Source organism: Paramisgurnus dabryanus, chromosome 24 (assembly GCF_030506205.2).
Source record: "Paramisgurnus dabryanus chromosome 24, PD_genome_1.1, whole genome shotgun sequence".
NCBI classification, from domain to species: domain Eukaryota; kingdom Metazoa; phylum Chordata; class Actinopteri; order Cypriniformes; family Cobitidae; genus Paramisgurnus; species Paramisgurnus dabryanus.
This window is the reverse complement of record NC_133360.1, coordinates 2,565,751-2,588,353: the sequence shown is the minus strand read 5'-3', so window position 1 is coordinate 2,588,353 and position 22,603 is coordinate 2,565,751. Positions and strand designations below refer to the sequence as shown.

Below are 22,603 nucleotides of genomic sequence, written 5' to 3'. Positions count from 1 at the left end.
TCTTTTAGTTTATTTTCAGATACATATATAAACAGAAAGAAGAAAGATGAACCACATCATTATTTGTGGTTTAACAGATCTGATCTGTGATCAGTTCAGCTGTGTCTCTTAATGCAGATTACCGTATTTGGGTGTATTATAGATTTGTGTGACATTGAGATCTCATCCAACAACATCAACTATAGGAAACACACAACAGCTAAAATAAGAAGTGTTGATCAGACTAAACTCACTTCTGCATTACTCACTCAACATTATATTCATTTATGAGTTATCAGATATCTGTTTTCTCTTCAGTTATTATTTAGATCTGTCCTGATCCAGAAGATGAACGGTGTGATTTTCTTCTGTTTGTGTTTGTGGAGTCTGTCTGGTAAGTTTTCAGTTTAAGTACAGAATAAAACATTTAGGGGTAGTTTACAAGACAGAGCTTTAGTCTCAGATTAAAATGCACGTTTAAGTGACTTAATTTAAAAATATTGACATATCTTTAAATACATCAGTGCCTTGTTTTGTGTCAAGATGCACATCAGTAATATTTTTATTGTAAGGTTTGTTTGTCCTTTAATGTCATAATATAAGCAGTGTTCTGATGTCCCATAGAAATATTCAGTAAATCGAAACGTTTAAATGAGCGCCTTTATGACCAAAACACATTGATCCAACTAAAGTCAAATGTGTAAAATAAAATTTAATATCAAAGTAATTATATGGTTTGTTGAGAAGAGCCGAGAGCTTCTGCTGATCACTTCAGATACAAAATATGAGAAGATTTTGTTTTCTATTATAATTTAATAAACGCTGTATACTTTCATGTGTACAAAATATCTGCATGAGAAAACAAACCTGACTAAATAATCTTCAGTATCTTCTTATTGTTTATTTCTTCAGGTGTGTTTAGTAGTGAGTTTGTGTCAGTGACTGAAGGAGATCCAGTGACTTTATCTGTCAGTCTCACTGAAACACAGAGAAAAGATGGAATCACCTGGAAGTTTGGACATCAAGAAACTTCTATAGCTAAAATGAAAGACTATAAAACTATTGTATATGATGAAAGACCTGATGGAAGATTTAAAAACAGACTCTATCTAAACAATCAGACTGGATCTCTCACCATCACAGACATCAGAACCCCACACACTGGACTTTATATTATAACCACTCCCAGCCAAGAGAAACCACTCAAGATATTTAACATCATTGTCTATGGTGAGTAAAGATTTGCCCTCCTCCATGTGTTTTCACCAGCAACTTTTTAAAATAAAATATGTAAAAATGATTAAGAATATTGTGAATGATAATGGATGAGTTTTTAACTTTGCTCCTCTAATGCTTTCATTTAAATCTGTATTCATTTATTTCATTTCTCCAGTTCCTCTACCCATTCCTGTGATCACCAGAGACTCAACACAATGTTCTTCATCATCATCATCATCATCATCATCAATCTGTTCATTATTGTGTTCAGTGTTGAATGTGAGAGATCTGAGTCTGTCCTGGTATAAAGGAAACAGTTTATTGTCCATCATCAGTGTGTCTGATCTCAACATCAGACTCTCTCTACCTCTGGAGGTTGAATATCAGGATACAAACACATACAGATGTGTACTCAACAATCCCATCACAAACCAAACTCAACATCTCAACATCAAGAATCTCTGTCAGACGTGTTCAGATACAACAGCTGTCACAGGAGTCACAGGAGTCGAGGTCACAGGGGTCACAGGTGATGTTTCTGTTTATTTAATTTAAGGAATCTATTCATAAGCAATCATTATATTTGAACCAAAATAAATAAATGCACACAAATGAAACCTGTTAACACACTGATCTACACAAATTTCAATTGCGTAATAAAATCTTTATAGCATTTTTATGTGTGTAATTGAATAAATCCCGAGCAACTAACAGTCTGTTTATTACATGATGATAAATCATAATTTGTTTTTTTGTTACTCATTTCTTTACTCAGAAGAGATCTGCTGCTGTTGTTTTGGTTTTATTGAAGTTGTGATCCAATTGGTGGTCTCTGTTCTGGTGGGCGTGGCTGCTGTTGGTTTTGTGGTTTATGACATCAGATCCAGAAGAGATGAAGAGAAGAGGATGAGATCAGATAAACCCCACTAAACCTCTCCAGTTCATTTATTATAGTTATCACACATTATTCATTATATCTCTAAACAATCTTTATTATTTCTTTAAAATACTTCATTTGTTCAGCTCGACTGTTTTCTTATTAAATATTATTGGAAAAATCTAATTTTATTGATCAATTCGTTAAACTTCAAGTGTAAACATGTGTAAAATGTGTTTTTGTAAAGAAACTTGAGAATAAATTTTATTCTGAAACATCTTTGTATTGACATCCTATAATACTCATGACATTCAATGTTAGATATCTATAACTTGAGACTTGATCCCACATTAAAAAAAAATGGTTCAACCCCTCAGGCATTTGCTAGAATTGCCAGATGCCCAATCCACACAAGGTCTGATGGGTGTTTGTCAAGGTGTTTGTGTTACTGTATGCGGTTGTTTTCTGGTCCAGGTCAAATAAGTTCACATCAATCCTCTATTTACATTTACATTCATTCAGTAGACACTTAAAACTTACAAATGAGAAAACATTTAGCATTTTGTCAATGAAATAACAATAAGTGAAGCCTATAAAAGTGGAACTATGGAAGTGCTGAGAAATGAAGAGTAATACACGTGCAGAAAACACGATCCCTAGATTTCTAGGGCAGTGTCCTTTAAAAAAAGTAAAGCTTTATACCTAAAGAGTTCATATTCGCACCTCAGAGGTATATTTTGGTACCAACTGTATATAATCTGTACCTACATGGTAAATATTAGGACCATTTTAAAGTTACTGCCCCAGTAGAACCATTTTTTACCTTTTTTTACGACAGTGTACAGATACAGATGATGTATTTTAATGTATAAACAAAGTTAGATTGTGGGCAGTTAGATGTTAGTCAGTTAAATGTGTTTTTAGTTGTAAAGTTAAAGGGTGTGGTGTGGACAAAGTGACAAAAAAGTTGATAGATCTTTTCTACTGATATAAATGTGTGAATGTGTAAAACAGAAACAACAGTCCATCTGAAAATCAACTTAAACATTTTACAATGACAGTCAAACATGTTTAATATTCTTTTAAAATGAAAGTGAAAGTAAAGTTTAAAGATCACAAAATTAACTCCTGTAAGAACAGTGAAATAAAAATACACAAAATATAAAAAGAAAATATAAAAAGAAAATGATGTGTTCAAGAGTCATCAAGAGTCATGTGATATAGATGATGAACTACATGTGTGATGTCACTTCCTTCATCTCATTCATCTTTATCTTTCACAGTATACAAAGTTTTGTTTTTTTGTCTTGTTTAAGTTCGTTCAGTTTATAAATAAACGGCTCTGATGGCAGTATCTACCATGGGAAGTCATTTTCAAATAATGCCTGTCAACATTGCATTTTATTATTATTGTTATGTGTTGTGTGGTTTTTTATATGAACATAGTAAAATGCGTTGGTCTCGAGGACTCAGTCTGAAATTACGAGTCCTTCTCTTCTCACTGTGGTTTGAGACCGAGCCTTTGAAGGAACGAGTCCGAGACGAGTCCGAGAAAGCAAAAACCGATCTCAAATTTGTCTGTTTGCAGTCCTGTCATCTCTCCAGATGTGAATGTGTGGTGAATAAAAAAGCAAAAAAAAAATTCAACAAAGTCTCTGTACAACTGAACACCTGAAGACGTCCATAATACATGAGCTGAAAATTCAGTGTCTTTAATGCGCAAACACATTTAGTTGCAAATAAATGAAAATTTGTATCTCTGTTTATCATAATGTGAGTTCAACAGCACACAGAGGGTTAATTTCTTGTTTTAACAGAAAGCAGTAAAACAGATTTGTTGCTGTAGATGATGATGATGATGATGATGTTACATTACTGATGAGGATCTAACTTTGTTCAGTAAAGGCATATTAACCGCCACTGATTCTTCACTGACATCTGCTGAATCTGTCAGGAAATACAAATAAAATCACAGATATTAAAAAGAGAAAGAAAGTTGTGTATTAATGGAGAAAAAGACTGACAAAAAATTTCATTAATTTACCATCAAAATACATTTACTATTAACATTTGCAAATCTGTTTAAACAATGAGCATAATTTATTTTGATATGTAAATCTTATTTTGATGCATTTTATTCATATATGTTTAATATAAATATATAGACGTGTACTTAAAATAAATATGTGACCCTGTCTGTAGTCTCATTATCTAATGATGTCATTTGGAGTATCATAGTTTGATTTTGTGCTTCTCAAGTCTTAAATATTGCAACCTTATAAATTAAGATGTATTTTACAGCTTCACCACTAGATGCCGCTGAAATATATCAGTCCATCGTTAAGTCTTTAAAGGGGTGGTTTAATGCTATTTAATGCGTTCTGACTTATTAACACAGTTTAAGAGTTGTAGTCCTCATGCTAAACATAAGCAAAGTGTCAAAAAAGCGGTTAAGCTTGTGACAGAGTATTTCTGAGCCAAACTCACGCCTCCTTTTTCCTACAAGTTTCGGAAAGTTTTTTTCAAACGGGGGTATCCGTTACGACTGATTGACCCCATATTCCTTTTATGGGCCTTTACTTTATCAAGTGAGAGCGAGAACACGCATTAGCATTGCTCCGTCGAGTAGAAGTCACCGATATCATTGCACAGCACGCGACGACTTTGCTTTAGCAAGATAGTTCGAACAAAAGAAGTGTGTTTCTGGATGTAAGGAGAAGAAAACCTTATTTAGATTTCCCTGTCACTTGGTGGTTATTGGTTGAGGCTCCTATTAATGATGATGGCAATGGTTTTGATGTCATGTAGTTTGGAATAAATTTACATTTAACATTTTAGAAAACATTTCCCTTATTTTCAAATCCCAATGTTGACTGTATGTGTAATGTTTGGATGTGTGCCTTTGTTTTCTCTTTTTGTTTCTTGTCTTTTTTAAATCTAGTTTTATGTTTAATAAATGTTAAGCTGCATTTAAATCTGCTGTCTTGCCTACTTGCCTCCAACATTAAACAATTTTATAGCCTGACTGTAAATATTGTCTTTAAAAATATTTAGTGTAAATCTGTGTTGAAGGCATTACTGCTCTATTAACATTCACCTTTATAATCACTGTTCATCTTCAGTCTGTCTTTACAGCTCTTAGTTTTATATAATGTAGGTTTATCAGTACCTCCTGCATCTCCCAACATCGATGTTGTATCTCCAATCTCATCATGTCTCTGTGTTTTTGTGTATAAAGGGACAGATTTCTTTAGCTTTCTTTTTCTGATTGTCTCTTCATTTATAACAGCAGCACATAGATGAGAAAAACACAAAAGATCAACATCACATCAGATCAAGTCAATATACTGGAGAACACAGATTATATGTACAACATAAAGATCATTCAGTGGATTTTATTCATCAGTTTAAATCTAAAGAAAAGATCTACTATCTGTCCTCTGACACAGAGAGAAACTTTCTATTAAAGTACAGTGTCAAGTCTTAAATATTTTAACCTTTTAATTTAAGATACAATTCACAGCCTCACCACTACATCCCCTTTAAAGGTGGACTGTGAAGATTTCAGCGACATCTAGTGGTGAGGTTACAAATTGTAACCAACAGCTTAGTGTCACTGCACCGCTCATCTGTCTCTTTCAAAGGTCAGCTGTCAAATCTATTATTAAATTATTTCTTAAAAATCAATCAGACTCGATTGATGAGTCATAAAGATTTATAGATGGACAGGTGAACTGAATCTTAACTTAGTTTTGCTGCTTCTTCTGAAAGTTTCAAAGACCTTTGGTTGTTAAAAACAAAAATCATAAATACTCAATGTAAAGAAAATAAACAAACACTTTATTCACCTCACCTGAGCTGTCCAAACTATTGCACATCACAGTAATTTAATTCAATTACATTTCATGCACTAAGTAACCTGGGTTTCCCCATGCTGCCTTGCGCACAACTTCTCTATTTTACTGTTTTAGTGAATGTTGATATAAGATGAAGTGAATGATTATATGAGAAGTGTTGAGTTACTCACCAGTGACTTCAACATTAAATATTCTGTATGTGATTTTTCCATCAGCTTTGATCAGTTTTAGTGTATAAACTCCTTCATCTGTCTGTCTGATATCTCTGATGATGAGATCTCCAGTCTGAGCGTTCATCTTCAGTCTCTCTCTGAATCTCTCATCATCTGTATATGAAGTCTTGCTGTCGTCTCCATTCATTCCACTTACAAGAGAGGTTTTATCTTTTGAAGTCCACTTCACTGCATCACCTTCCTCTATTTTAACTTTAGTGCTTAGAATAACACATCCCATCGTAGGTCGCACTGTTTCAATCAGCAAACAAAGAAAACATCATTCAGGACTGCTTGATTCTGATTGGTCAGTGGCATCATTCCAAAGTATAACAACCTGAAATTCATTTCATATTCAGTCAGCTGGGTTTATTTCAACTTCACATTAGGGTCCTGATCACTTGATGATCCCTTACAATAACTGCAGTCATTTTTATTTCAGACACACTGAAGAAAATACAATCATCAATAATCTCATGTAAATGTTGTCTTTAATAATATTTAGTGTCAATCTGTGTTCAAAGTATCTCATCTCTTTATGAACATTCACAGTTAAAATAAATAATGTTAATAACTGAAACTCATCTACTCACCGGAGAAAGCAACAATGAATTTTCTCTCTTTGTTCCCGCTGCTGTTCTTGATCTGTACTTTATAAACTCCAGTGTATTCAGATCTGAAGGCTCTGATGGTGAGATCTCCGCTCTGATGGTTCATCTCCAGTCTGTCTTTAAATCTCTCGTCAGTTTTATTTAATGTATATTCATTAGTGTCTCCAGTGTATAGAGCTATAGTCATATCTCCAAACATCCACAGTATCTCATCATCTCTCTGTATTTCAGTAACACAAGTGTCTAAAGTCACAGATCCCCCTGTCTTTCCTATTCTGATCATCTCTTCATTTATAACATCAGCGCAGACTGTAGATGGGAGAAAAATGATTTTAGAAAGAGAAAAACTTTATATTAAAGTACTCAAGTCTCATTGACTGAAAACATAAATCCACATCAGATGCTCAGGAACTATATAATGACAACATCAGTTTCATTTTTAGGTTTTTAATTTCCTTTATACATACTTACCAAGATTATTATTTTTTAAAGTATTTTAACCTCTTAAAGGAGCACTGTTTTAGATTTTAGGAGCATCTTGTGGTAAAAAGAGGCAGGAATGCAAAATATTTTTAGTGCGTCATGTGAACCTATGTGCATCATGCATCATGTTAAAATACCCAAATGGGTTTATGATAAAAGAGACGCTCACGTTCACAAGATACTCACAAGACACTCCCTTAACACTAAACTCTGATACACATGATATTAAGATCTAGCAAATGTCTCTATGATCAAAAACCCTTTGAAGCGTCTACAGCAGGCACCTATTTTGCATGATGCACAAATGTTCACATGATGAGTCACACACATGACGATAATTTGACGAGCTTCACATTAATTCCTCTTTAGTTAGCAGCCAGCACTGGCTATGAAAATCATTTTTAGATAAATTTCTTAAAAATCAATCAAACTCAATTCAATTTGATTCGCGAGTCACTGAGATGTAAAGATTGACAGATGAACTAAATCTTACCTGAGTTCTGCTGCTTCAGACGCTTTTTATCAACTTTGTCTGTTCCTGTAAAACAAATCATCCAATCAGTTAACACAGTTACTTTATGAAGGATCATATTAATCACACAATTTCTGATTTCCACCAACTGTATTTACATCTGTTTAATGTAAAAATGAGCATAAATATGTTTAGTTTCACTTTATTCAATGTCAAGAAAATCATGATTCAGGAAAACTTTATTCTAATAAAATAAAAATAAAAGAAAAGTCCACGGGCCCCATTTTAACGATCTAAGCGCATTGTCTAAAGCGCACAGCGCTTTGGTCCGAATCCACTTTTGCTAATTTAACGACGGAAAAATGGTTTTGCGCCGCCGAGCGCATGGTCGAAAAGGGTTGGTCCTATTGTAATGGGAGTATTTTGGGCGTAACGTGCAGTAAACCAATGAGAGTCACAGCTCTCATCCCCTTTAAAAGCAAGTTGCTCTGGCGCTATGTCTAATCCCTATTTAGATGACGGACTTTGTAAACTGAAAAACTAAGCGGAGGAAGACGATCCCCAGTTTAAGATTAATGTTAAATAATTATGTTGTTTTTCCACTTGTATTGAAATTGTTATTTTTTTAGTAAAACCTTTAAAACCCGTTTTCTTTTAGTCATGGAAGTAAAAAGCAGGCTTCTAATTGCTTTAAATGTATGGCTATCCAATATCATCAAAAAATAATTTACAAGTATGTAAGATAAGGTTTGTACTCTAAAAATACTTTATTTGTAACAAACAGGAGATAAAGAATTTACAAACGACTCTCCGCACGTTTCAGCACTTTGGACAGCGTTTTCTTTTAGCAAAGAGTTTTTTTAAGCATTACTTAAAAATGTTTCTCATCTCACCATATCCACAGGTACAGAGTCATCATATACAATAAATCCGTGAGGTAGCATAAAAAAACATTTAAAAACAGACGCATTTGTTCAAAGCAAAGCATTTATTTACTTACCAGGCTGCAGGAGCTCTTTGCGCCTTCTAACGTCTCATAATCTGTCCTCATTTATGTCCGAGAGACTCAGTAATAATCTTTTACATTCAATCCTTTAATCTTTCATATTTAAGAGCATTTTTGTGCTGCTGCGCATTCATGTACCTTGTGATAAGCAAACCCGCGTTGTCCTCCCGTGTATAGGCGCATTTTACTAATGCGCTCTTTAAATAACATAAAACACATTGCGCCATTGACTTTAGACCAGGTTTTTGTTGGTCAATGGCGTAGTCTATTTTAGTTGCCTCAAAATAGCAACGCGCCAACAATGCGCCTGAACACACCTCGTTTTCAGACCAGAACGCCCACACAGGAAAATCCCCAGTGTTAAATTAACTCTATCAGTGTTAAATCAACACTATTTGGTGTTTATATAATCCACACCAAGATCGGTGTTAAAAAAGACTGGTGTTAAAAATATAACTCTGAATCAGTGTTAAAGTTAATGAGATAATGAAGTGATGATTAAGACATTAATGGTGAACACCTGCTGGTCATTCAAATCAATTACATTTTGGACATTTTCCTGTCTCTACATTTTTATTTTGATGACTCGTTTTCTGGAGAAAATACTAAAATAATAAAGAAAGACAAATTATTAAATGCAATAGATGAATACTGTTGGGTGTATGCCTCCAAAAGCTTTCACGTTTGCCCCTCTATCAGCATCTCTGTTTGAAAATAAAAAGATAACTTGCAGAGTTATTTTCTAAATGGATAAGTTTAACTTCTAAACAACTGTCAGAATAAAATACAAGTGCTCAACTATTCCAGCATCCACACGCGTGATTTAGTAGACAAATCTTCTTTCTGACGTGATGTCTCACAAGTCAAATAGACATTTATCACAAAATGTGTCACATTAAATCTTAAGTTTGTGTTTGTTATGAGTTCATTTGAAGTCACCATTACTGTGATTAGTGTTTCCTTTAGTTAGGCATTTGTCCCTTGACCTTCACTGATCTAACTCTCCTCTTTTAGCAATAGCAACAATGTTTTAGTAAAACCACTTGTTCATTGCTTCATGTAAGGGGAAAACCTTCCAGACCTTCTTAGTTTATTTTTATTATATTCTACTCTACAAATCACTGAAACATTTGATCACAAATTAATTATAAAGAAACAGGCATATAGAAAAGCTCTATGCAAATGACAGTGTATTGAATGAGACTGCCGTAATGCTTTAGTGTTTTTTGTTGTTGTTGTTGTTTTTTGCTTAAGAGAGACTTCATGATTTCTGATACAAATCTCAACAATGGTGACAGTTAATGGTAAGAAAGTTGCTAATTTTTTGTCATGTTGCAATGCATGATGGGATTTATGAATGAGTTTTCTACAATCCTGGTACCCAGCATGCATTGCGGCATGACGTTTTGTTGTTGATTGTCACCATGATTGTGTTTTATAGGCTGATTGTTGATGTCTCAGTGTGTCTGACTTACACCACAGATTAGATTTGGGTAAAAAATATTTAACTCTTCAGGGTATGTGGACTTTCACAGCACTGTTGGATTTCATGGGAGCCTCACAGGATTGGCAGAACATAAATTAAACACTTATATTCATTGATTACTCTTTTATGATATCATTGAATCCCAAGACTTATACTTTCATACTAATGAACAAAGTACGAGTTATAGACTTCATTTCTCTCATCTTCCTCTGCTTTAACAGATGTGTTTTATAAACACACTGCCACAATGAGCAGAAGAAAATTAACACCAAACTTCAAGACCCAAGTACCCAACTAAAGGAAACACTAATCGGAGCAATGGTGACTTACTTTATGAACCAGATTTACAGCAGTTCTTTAGAAGTTCAACCTATCATCCATGTAACTCTGGAACCCGGTTGTAATTTTAGTTTTCAAACAGAGATGATGATAGTGTTCATTTAACTATGGTGATTTCATCTATTGCATTTAATAATTTGGCTTTCTTCCTCATTTTAGTATTACTTTCTCCAGAAAAAGAGTCAACAAAATAAACATTTTAAGACGGGAACATTCCAAAATTTAGTTGATTTGACACAGAATGACCAGCAGGTGTTCACTATTAATGACTCAATCACTTCATTATCTTATTAACTTTAACACTGATTTAGTGTTTTTTTAACACCAATCTTGGTGTGGATTATATAAACACCGAGCAGTGTTAATTTAACACTGGGGATTTTACTGTGCATGGGCGCAAAAGAGGGCGCAAATGCATTTGCTATTTAAAAAACGCGGCGCTAAACGTGAAAATTAGGGTGGAAACTAGCGAAAGACACTTGCGTCGCGCATTGCGCTGCATTGCGCCGGGTGTAAGATAGAGCCCCACAGCTCACTCTTCTCTATCGCAGTACATAGAGAAGCTATGGTAGCTGACACAGGACAAAGATGTCAAATAGAGACAAATGCTTTCTGCACTAAAACAGTCATTTTCAGGGCCGGTTTTTGCTATGGGCAATGTGGGCGAACGCCCAGGGCGCAATCTACGTGAGGGCGCACGAGCGCATTCAAAAAAAAAAAAAAAAACATCAAAGCGGTTTTTTAGACTAACGCTCATTTCCATGTCAAGTTAGTGCTGAGAGTCATACACAGGTTGTGTGCGTGTCAGAAGAGGCACGGGAGAAAGGGGCGGGCCAACTTGCAACTCCAAACCGCTCGCCTTATAGGGGGCGAGCGAGGGATAGACTGATCCCAGGCCAGAGGCCACACAACACAAACTGCTGCATCTGCTTCCACATAAATTGTATTTTTCATTCCTAAAATTAACATAGACCCATATACCTACGAACATGTTATCAATTGGATTTTGTGAAAAAAAAATCTGTAGAGTCATCTACGTGACTCACGTCACGTGACACCGGTTGATTGACGGGCGAACGGATGTTGTTGGCAAAATGTAATGCAAAGTTAATGATGTCGAGTCTTCATCATCATCATTCCATGGATCGAATTAAAAGACCAAAGAAGCCATAAGTTGCCCAGATCAGAAAAAGAAGAAAAGAAGATGAGGAAAAATTATAAAGATAAAGGTATGCCGATTTATGAGTGACGACGTGAGTGAAAGTAGGAAATAGGCTAACGTTATTTATATTCAGTGTTGGGGCTAGTTACTCAAAAAAGTAATATATTACGTATTACATATTACTCTCAAAAATAGTAATGCCTTACTTTATTACTCCCTGGAGAAAGTAACTAGTTATATTACTAGTTATATTACTAGTTACATTTTTTTTCTGGACAAGAATGTTTATTTGGGCAAGCCACGGCCAAGAAAATGCTGGCTTCCTTACCCGCTACCAGACGTGGGGCACAGCGTTCGGAGAAACATTAAAGAGTGTGCACTTCACCGTCAAGTTATTTTCCTTCCGTTGAACGTGATAAAATATGACTGAATCTTCACCCGTCGAAAGTAGCTTTCTGTTGCTGGGAACCTTCCTCTGAAAAAGAGCTTGCCGTTGTTGACGCTTCCATTTTTCCCGATCTGTCTTTGAGTGTGCCGCTGCCGCTCTGTGCTGCTGGCTGCCGGGTGTCGACCAATCGGTGATGGTAAATGATACCTCGTGCCAAACTTAGACCAATAATTGTTCCATTCACGCCCACCTCCCCTTCCCTTTTGTTCTCTGTGTTTTGTGCCTTGTGTGATGAAGGTGCTACTGGCGAATGTAACTCAAGTAACTAGCTCAGGAAAACTGTAATAATATTACCATTTTGAGACGGGTAATGCCTTACACTACTAGTTACTGAAAAAAGTAATATTATTACAGTAACTAGTTACTTTGTAACTAGTTACACCCAACACTGTTTATATTAGCCTCGCCCTCTTGCTAATATGTTGCTATTAGCCACAGAACACGACTGTTTTTTTTTTGGTTTTAGTTTTGCTGAACTAGCAACTATTAGAATTGAGGCACCATGTCATGCAACTAAATTCACCCATAGGCAACACACAGTCTAGTTTGTGTTTGCAACACAACAAGTGCAAACTCACACAGACCTCCTGACTGTGTCCTTTTTTATTGCTATGTACGCTATATGTGAACTTAAATAACTTCTAATATAAATTGACATGCCATTTTGTAAGCTACACAGTGATAGCATTTTAAATAATTTGTAGTGTATGCTTAGCATTTGTTAACATCCTATAAACTAATAAAATATGTGTTATGGTCATTTTAATTGGGTAACTGATGCATGTGTGATGTAAGTGTATCTAACTTACATATTGTATATTAATTGTAAATTCAGGGGCACTTCTGAAATATTTTGGAGTTAGAGCACCCACTGGCAAAAATGAGGAGTCAGATACTTCCACAGCAGCCATGGCCAACAGACATGTGTGTTTGTGTGTGTGTGTGTGTGTGTGTGTGTGTGTGTACTGTATTACATTTATTTATCTTGTTTTTCTCTGTTCTTGTTACCTTTTTGTATTTAAGATTATATATAATAAAATAATACATGTTGGTGGCGGGATTTGGGGGCAAAATTTTTTTCTGGGGGCGGCGAAGGGATGGTTCGCCCAGGGCGTAAATTTAGCCAGGACCGCCACTGGTCATTTTATAGGTCAGCTGTAAAATCTATGTTTAAAATATTTCTTAAAAATTAATCAAACTAAATTCAGATTGATTCAGAGAGTTATAAAGATTGACAGGTGAATTTAATCTTACCTGAGTTCTGCCGCTTCAGAAAGTTTAAATTAACTTTGGCTGTTTAAAACAAAAACCATCCAATCAATTAACACGGTTACATTATGAAGGATCATATTAATACCGCAATTTTCACTGGCTGTATTTATATCGGTTTATTACACGGCTCTCTGGAATGCTTGATTCTGATTGGTCAGTTGAGACATTTGCAGGTTCGTTCTTTTCAAATAATAACCGCTCCAAAATAATAACGCATAGCCGGACTACTTGTACGAGTAAAATCGCTCCGTGCCAATAAAGATCAATAAAGATTACTGTCTGTTTGGCGCCATCTTGTGACAAACACTGGAAAACCACGACAAGACACAGAGAGCTTACTGAGACTGAACTTGACAAAATAGAGCATGACAGCTACGAAGCCAACACACAAAAAAATACAGAATGGGCATTAAAACTTCTCAAAGACTGGCTAAAAGAGAAAAAAATGGAGACAGACAAGTATGAAGCAGAGGATCTTAATAAGGTATTACGATCATTTTATGCATCTGTGCAAAGTTTCGCGGAAGGATAAAAATGTTAATTTAAAACAAATATGCCAATAAAATGTTTCAAATTCATATTCATGTCCGGTTTTTTTCTTATGTGGCAAGTAGCCGTGTAATAAGCGGGATAATGTAGAGGCAGCCGGTAGTTATTGGGAAATAAGCCCCTTCAGTGTGATACAAGACCCTCCGCTTCGTGTCAGGTCCTAATCACACTGTCGGGGCTTATTTCCCAATAACTACCGGCTGCCTCTACATTATCCCTTACTTAATTAAGCATAAATATGTTTAGTTTAATTGTATTTACTGTAAAGAAAATCAACCTTCACCTCACCCAAGCTGGGATTAAGAGTTCAGAGACCCCTGAACACAATATCTTGTTGGGACCCATCACAATCAAAGTTTTAAATTATAGGGTATTATTTGTTAACTAACCCCTAGTTAACAGAGAAGATTTATACTGTAAGTTATATCTGAATAAATGACTTGATTTACCAGCCTCATCTCCTTTCACTGGCACTGACTTCACTTCATTTTTCACATCAACATCTAGAAGACAAGATATTGTAACATGTTATAATAAATTATCTATTTGATATTTTGAGCTTAAACTTCACATACATACTCTAAAGACACCAAAGATTTATTTGACATTTTTTAAATTTCTTCTGAAATGTCCCCTTTAAAGATTGACAGGTGAACTGAATCTTACATGAGTTCTGCCGCTTCTGAATGTTTTCATCAACTTTGTTTGTTACTGTAAAACAAAAATCATCCAATCAGTTAACACTGTTACTTAAGGATCATTAATTTGTTTTATTAAGCAATGCAAACATGAACATAATTGTAATCAATGTCAAGAAAATCATGATTCAGGAAAACTTGATTCTGATTGGCCAGTGGTGATAAACACAGCAAACAACCAGGGCTTGACATTAACACCCGCCAACCCGCCAAATGCGGGTAGATTTCGACTGTGGCGGGCAAGACAGCCAATCCCACTAGCCACTTTGGCAGGTTGAATATAATTTTTTTCTAGTTTTCTTCAAAGTTATGCGAAATGATAAACAATGCGCAATGCGACACTGGGAAACTACAACTCCCATGAGCACTCTGCATAGCGCAACACACATAGACCGTTTGAGACGCGCGCGCAATCATAAAACATATGTAGACATATGTAAACAAAATGTCAACATATGTAGAGACAAATACTTTCTGCACTAAAACAGTCATTTTGTAGGTCAGCTGTCAAATCTATTTTCATAATAATTCTTAAAAATCAATTAAACTCAATTCAGATTGATTTATGAGTCAGAGAGATTTAAAGATTGACAGGTAAACTGAATTTTACCTGAGTTCTGTGGCTTCTGAAGGATTTGTGAAGCTTTGGCTGTTAAAAATAAAATTCACAGAATTAGTTCACACAGATACTTCAAGAAGAATGTTTATATTTCTGATTTCCACCAACTGTATTTATATCTGTTTAATTAAGCAATATAAAGATTATTAAACCAGGCGCTGCTCGTCTGTATGGGCAGGTGGGGCAGTGTCTTACCAAAATATGAATCCACTTCAACTCTTTAAGTTAATCAAATCTAAACTGCTAACTTGTAAATGTGTTTACCTCAACAAGTATTTTTGAGAGTTTCTAGACTATGTTTGAAAAATAAGTGAACGGCTCATTTGGTTACTGTAGCCAAATGATCGATCTGAGAGTGGCACCTGTGATGTCTATTTCACATGACAGTAATTTAATTCAATTATGTTTAATACACTCAGATAAGTAACATAATAGGTTTCTTAACTGAATATATATTAAATATTTACTGTATAGCAACATATCTAGAAAAACCTGAAGAGTTTCTATAAGCGTTTGAGATAAATACATCAGTTTATGAAGAAGATTTATAAGTTATATCTGAATAAATGATTTGATTTACCAGCCTGAACTCCTTTCACTGCTGATACTGACTTCACTTCATCTTTCACAGCAACATCTAGAAGAGAAAAACACAGAGAGAAATTTATTAAAAATATAATATTATAATAATATATAATAATATTTAAAAATAGTTAAGTATCATTATTATATACTTAACAATAATAACATGTTTGGAGGCATAAAATGTTTGGAAATAATGACAGCAGAGACAATATACAATGATAACAATAATTAATAACTTTTTTTACAATAATATTTTTACAATAATAATATTTCAAGAAACAAGTCATTTTATGACTGCTTCTAAAATAATCTCAGTCAAAGTTACTGCTAACGGTTTATGTAGTGTCCTATAGCTAGTGAACTAAATATAAATTTCATATCTGAAAATACAGAACAGTATAACACATACATGTGCTGATTTTCTCAATGCAATCCTAAAGACTTGACAGAGGTTTTCCTGAAATTTTTCCTCTAATGTTTGAGACTTGACAGGGTGAAGATGTTTGTCTTACCTTCCTTAAACTCATCAGCTCTCCTTTCTGCTTCCCTTACTCTGCTTTGCACAAAACATTTCCGTCCATCTACAGGAACCAATAGTGATTGAGTCAAAATAAGATTATCATTATTATTTAAAAACTTACTTTCATTTCATCATGTTTTCATAACTCTGAACTTTCTTATGTGGCTGTTGCGCGGCTGAAGTGCGACTGCCGAGCCGCTTTTACAAACGTGAATTGGGTGACTACATTGTATATAGATCCATTTTTGCTGTGATTATTTTGTAAATTAATACAAAAGTTTCCTGCTAAAATTTAAACTAAGATTTACACCGGGGCACAAAAGATTTACACTGGGGAACGTACTCCATTAAAAGGGGTCTAGTGATGCCCCTGATTAATACCACAGCCTCATCCAACAAATAAATTTAATATAAATCTATATTATTATTAATAACAACCAAATAAATAAACTAAATGTATGTTCATCTTGCTGTAAGGTTGTGAATTGCAACCAACGCCTTAGTCCACAGCTCACCTTTCTCTTTTGAAGTACATAGAGAAACTACACAAGACACAAATGTCATTGTCTGAGTCAACATAGATAAATACTTTTTGCACTGAAACAGTCATTTTGTACACAGCAAAATCCCCGGTGATAAATTAACACCGGCTCGGTGTTTATATGGGTACCACCAGCAGGGTGTTAAAAGTAACACTGAAGCAGTGTTAGAGTTAATTAGATACTTTAGCAATCATTTGAGTGATTATTTGATTATTGAAGACGCCTGGTGATAATGAGCCGAACTACAACTACAACTTCCAGTCACTGCCTTAGATAAAATCAACTGAAAAGACAACACTCTTATTACAAACCAGACTGACTTTTGGCTACTTTGAAATTGTTTGGTCACCATTATGGTGATCAGTGGTTCCTTTAGTTGGGTGGGTTGACTCTTGTTTCTACCTTTGAGGTCTTTGGAACAGTGTTTAATAAACACATTATAAGTTTCAAAGGATGTTACAACAAAGTTTATGTAGTTTTTATAACAGGGATTATAGATTGAAGTAAGTTGTTTACACGGTCAAAAAATTCAGTGTTCATAGAAAATTAGATGTTGATCATATGTATATTATTCTCTATTGGACTTCAGTAACACAGCTTTCCTTGGAACTTTTTTTCAAATTTTATTGTTAAATACTTGCTGGAAATACTTCTTTGCCTCATGTGCAGATATCATGAATCACCCCACTTATCGGAATCATGGTGACAAACATAATGTTGCAAAGCATGCTGGGATCCACCATAGTATAAAACTCATGACTCCCATCATGCATTGCAACATAAATTATGTCACCCTTGTTGCGATTAATGGGGTGATTCATGATATCTGCACGTGAGGCAAAAAATCAACTTTCCAGCAAGTATTTTTTACAATAAAATTTGAAAAGCTCTGTAAGTTGAAACCAATAGAGAATATATATTTGAACAACATTTTATTTTCCATGAATACTGATTTTTTGACTGTGTAAACAATTTACTTAAATCTACAATCTCTGTTATAAAAACTGTATAAACTTTGCCTTACAACCTTTACAACAAATAATGTGTTCAGTAAACACTGTTGCAAAGACCTCAAAAGGAAAATAAGAGTCAACCCACCCAACTAAAGGAACCACTGATCACCATAATGGTGACCAAACAATTTCAAAGTAGCCAAAAGTCAGTCTGGTTTGTTATGAGAGAGATGTCTTTTCAGTTGATTTTATCTAAGGCAGTGACTGGAAGTTGTAGTTGTAGTTGTAGTTCGGCTCATTATCACCAGGTGTCTTCAATAATCAAATAATCACTCAAATGATTGCTTAATTATCTAATTAACTCTAACACTGCTTCGGTGTTACTTTTAACACCCTGCTGGTGGTACCCATATAAACACCGAGCCGGTGTTAATTTAACACCGGGGATTTTGCTGTGTAGGTCAGCTGTCAAATCATTTTTCAAAATATTTCTTAAAAATCTAACTCAATTCAAATTGATTTGTGAGTCAGAGAGATTTAAAGATTGACAGGTGAACTGAATTTTACCTGAGTTCTGCGGCTTCTGAAGGATTTGTGAAGCTTCAGCTATTAAAAACAAAATGTACGTACAGTAATGATCAAGATGTGAGGGACAAAAGCACCTATGATGTCTATTATACTCGACAGTAATTTAATTTAATTTAATTATGTTTGATGCACTCAGATAAATAAACTGTAAATTAACACTCTATACATAACAGGTTTCTTTACTGATTATATATTAAATATTTACTGTATAGCAGCATATCAAGAAAAACCTGAAGAGTCTCTATAACCATTTGAGATAAATGCATCAGTTAATAGAGAAGATTTATAAGTTATATCTGAATAAATGACTTGATTTACCAGCCTGATCTCCTTTCACTTCTGATACAGACTTCACTTCGAGATCATCGATCACATCAACATCTAGAAGAGATAAACACAGAGAGAAATATAAACTTTAACACATGAACATGTCAACAGGTTTCTTAACTGAATATATATTAAATATTTACTGTATAGCAGCATATCTAGAAAAGCCTGAAGAGTCTCTATAAGCGTTTGAGATAAATGCATCAGTTAATGGAGAAGATTTATAAGTTATATCTGAATAAATGACTTGATTTACCAGCCTGATCTCCTTTCACTGATACTGACTTCACTTCATCTATCACAGAAGAGAAAAACACAGAGAGAAATATAAACATTAACACATGAACATGTCAATAACACTCTGTGATGATAATCAGATAACACTTTATAATATAATAAACTAATACATACAGGTAATACCAAAACTAACTCATCATTAGTTTGTCGTTAATATATGCTATAACTCATCATTAGATGCTATAACTCATCATTAGTTGATGTTTAAATAAAATCTTTTAAGTATATAAGTTCATTATGATTCATGAACTGTTAAAAAGTTTTAACAATAATGATTTCATGATGCATTAATGTAAATCAGTACTAAATCACTATAATTTCAAAATAAACAATACTTGATACTTAAAGGGGACAGCTGCGTTCACACCAAACACAAATAGCGTGTCTGTAAAGTCAATGTAAAGACGTGTTTACGCGTGTCTGGAGGTCTCGCGGCACAAATTAAGCATTTAGCGCAACTCTTTAGATGCACGTTCGCCTCATTCGCGTGTCTAGTTCGCGCGTGACGCGTGAGTTGAAAAATCAGGAGCTCTAGTAGTGACATGATTACAGGAAGTGAGCGGATTCGCAGAATGCATCAAATGACAAGAATTTCACGTGCGAATGAAGCGAGTAAAACTAGACGCAGTAGACACGAATTTGACGCTCTATTCGCGTTGGGTGTGAACGCAGCATTATAGATGTAATTTATGGGAGTAATGAAAAACAAAGCGTTAAATATATTGACACAACTTTTTTACCTGTTTATTTTAATTCCTTCACACACGTAATTGTTTAATTCTCAGCAGATTTCTTCTAAATAATCACTTCACACAGAGTGGATTCCAATGCACCAAAATGGGATTTGGACTGACAGTGTGAACAAGGTCTTATTTCTGTATCAACTGAAGATTAAACTTACGTTTGAGTTTAGAGATCTTGCGACGATGAAAAATCAATCCAGCAGCAATAATAGCAGCAATAACCAATAGGAAGAAAACACATAATCCTGCTATACCACCTGAAGATGAACCTGATTCTGTAATGACAGAGAGAAACAATCCACATTATATTTAATAAACACATAATATACGATATAAGTTGCAGAAGGGTTTAAAGAAATATTTCCTTTTACTCTTTAGTTAATAAATGATTTTATTTTGAACCCTCAAATGGCGATTCTTCCTGTTATGATCCAAATTATTTAAAAGAAATTTGAGATACTTACCCCTGACAATAACACTGAATATCTTGTATAAAGTTTGTTTGTTACTGATGATCTTTAGCTGATAAACTCCACTGTGTTTAGGTTTGCAGTCAGTGATGGTGAGATCTCCAGTTTGATCATTCAGCTTCAGTCTGTCTCTGAATCTCCCATCATCATCAAATACTGAAGTCTTATTGTCTTCCATATCAACTTCAGCTATGAGAACGCTTTCATCTCCAAACCTCCACAGTATCAGATCATCTCTTTGTGTTTGAACATTACAGGATAAAACAAGAGATTCACCCTCCGTCACTGTAAAAGATGCTACTTCACTTGGTCCATCATTGATAACAGAAGGAGACTCTAGAAACAACAGTAACACAGACAGATTAAGAAAGCTTGAATCAAAATTAATTTGTAAAGACAAAATATATTCACACTTACCACTGACAGTAACATTAAATCTCTTGTATACTGTTTCAGTGTCAAGATTGATCTCTGCTTCATAGAGTCCAGAGTTTTTGATCTTCATGTTCTTGATGGTGAGATCTCCAGTCTGACTGTCCGATATCTGCAGTTTGTCTTTGAAACTCCCTCGTGCATACCAGATCGTATTTATTGTAATTTCAGCAAAAAGAATTTTAGATTCACCTTCTCCAAACCTCCACAAGATCACATCATCCTCCTGTAGCTCAGTAATATCAGTGTATAGAGTAACTGAACCACCAGCCATCACTGACAATGACTTCACATCTGGATCACCAAACACATCTTCTGAAATACAAAGAATTATACAGAGATACACAAATACAGAAATTAAACGTGGTAGAAAGTCCACCACAACCTTCCAGAAACCACCTGTTCACTTAACTTATCCTCAACAATCCCTAACTTTACATTATTTAATTTAGGTTAAATCTATAAACCAATATTATATTCTTAAAAATTTTTCTTTACATTATGTAGAATGAGTTAAATAATGCCTTGTGTTCTTCTATGCTATTAATGAAATTTCCATGTGATTTCCTGCAAAAAAGTGCTACACCAGGACAATATATAAATTTGAATTTTATTTGTCGCCTTGGATAATATAAATGTACTGTAAAAAAGTCGCCTTGGATAATATAAATGTACTGTAGAAGATTAGTAAATGCTACTTTTCAAAATATAGTATGAAAGTGAAAGCATTAATGATAAAAATAAACACTTACCACACAAGAGAAATAAAATAATGATTGTAAAAGTCTTCTTCATCCTGCTGTTGATTCCATTAAGAACAGATTTAATAAAGATATTCAGTGTAGATTATAAACAGATCTCATAAGCTGTGTTTGTTCGTAAAACTATCAGCTCTCAACCGGGGATTTACTTTCCTCTGGAGTTCTGAAGAAATGACACAAAAACTCACCTGAACCAGATCGTCAAGATTCCTTTGGATGAATGGGTGTGTACAACTTTATGATGTATGACATTGTAGTACTATGAGAGTGATCTGAAAGCTTTTTCCATGGCAGAGTATCAAAATAAATACATTCAGTGCAAATGTACAAGTGTAAAAAAATATTAGAGGATGTAATAAAATTAAAAATAAAGTTTACGTTTAGTTTGTCAACTTTAAACAACTCAAAATCAGTCAGGTTTTAAGGATTGAGTCAATCTGTCATGATCCTGTTCTGTGTCTGCCCGTTTAGTACTCTTATTTTGAAATTTGTTTTTGTCTTCCATGTCTGTAGTTCTCTGTAGTTCTTTTGTTCATTGGTATGTGTGCTGATTGTTCCCCAGCAAGGTTTTTCTTGTTATCCCTGAATACTCTGTGTATTTAAGCACTGTTTCGGAACTGTTTCCATTGTCTGATGTCAATCGTTAATAATCGGATTATGTTTGTTTGTTCACTTCCACAGACTCCTAGGGTCATTTGCACGCTAGTGATGGGAGAAACGAACCAGAAGCTTCGAATCAAATTAACAAATTGCTTCACAATTGGATTCAGTTTTTCGAAGCGTTCGAAACACCATACACGCTGGCGACACCTGCTGGTCAAAATAGTTTAAAAGCACTATTTACACTTTTTATAAAATAATAGCAATATTGTTCTAAAAATATGTTTTTAAGAAAAAATAATTATTTAATTTAATTAAGACATAATTAAAAGTGTATTCTGTGTTTTTAGTTTTATTTATTGCAAACAAATCATTAAAACAAACTCCCTTTTTAATTATGCACATTTTTGTCATTAAATCTGTCTATAAACAAAAAGTAGACAAACTTTATTTTTATTAGTCAGAAGGATGAATGTTTTATGAACTTTTATAATAAA

General features: G+C 34.4%; 2 protein-coding genes and 1 long non-coding RNA gene across 3 annotated transcripts; 1 reads left to right on the top strand and 2 right to left on the bottom strand.

The window, feature by feature from the left end:
* The first annotated feature begins 248 nt into the window (after positions 1-248).
* Positions 249-2,243, top strand: LOC135721310 (uncharacterized). The gene is made up of 4 exons (XM_065243496.2): positions 249-373; positions 892-1,209; positions 1,373-1,726; positions 1,973-2,243. The coding sequence occupies exons 1-4, from the start codon at positions 328-330 to the stop codon at positions 2,125-2,127; spliced, it is 873 nt and encodes a 290-aa protein (XP_065099568.1). The 5' UTR covers positions 249-327; the 3' UTR covers positions 2,128-2,243.
* Positions 2,244-2,443: 200 nt separating this feature from the next.
* Positions 2,444-21,642, bottom strand: LOC135721270 (uncharacterized). Its single transcript, XM_073813630.1, has 15 exons — positions 21,498-21,642; positions 20,731-21,060; positions 20,308-20,649; positions 20,002-20,118; positions 19,060-19,098; positions 18,795-18,857; positions 18,456-18,494; positions 16,386-16,454; positions 14,421-14,474; positions 13,405-13,443; positions 7,731-7,775; positions 6,737-7,063; positions 6,102-6,395; positions 5,244-5,348; positions 2,444-4,021 (listed from the first exon to the last, which is right to left on the bottom strand). Exons 1-15 carry the CDS (start codon positions 21,538-21,540, stop codon positions 3,942-3,944), a joined length of 1,986 nt encoding a protein of 661 aa, XP_073669731.1. The 5' UTR covers positions 21,541-21,642; the 3' UTR covers positions 2,444-3,941.
* Positions 14,639-15,927, bottom strand: LOC141281586 (uncharacterized). Its single transcript, XR_012335922.1, has 3 exons — positions 15,869-15,927; positions 15,280-15,318; positions 14,639-14,682 (listed from the first exon to the last, which is right to left on the bottom strand). It is a non-coding gene; the product is annotated as an uncharacterized lncRNA (long non-coding RNA).
* Positions 21,643-22,603: the final 961 nt, after the last annotated feature.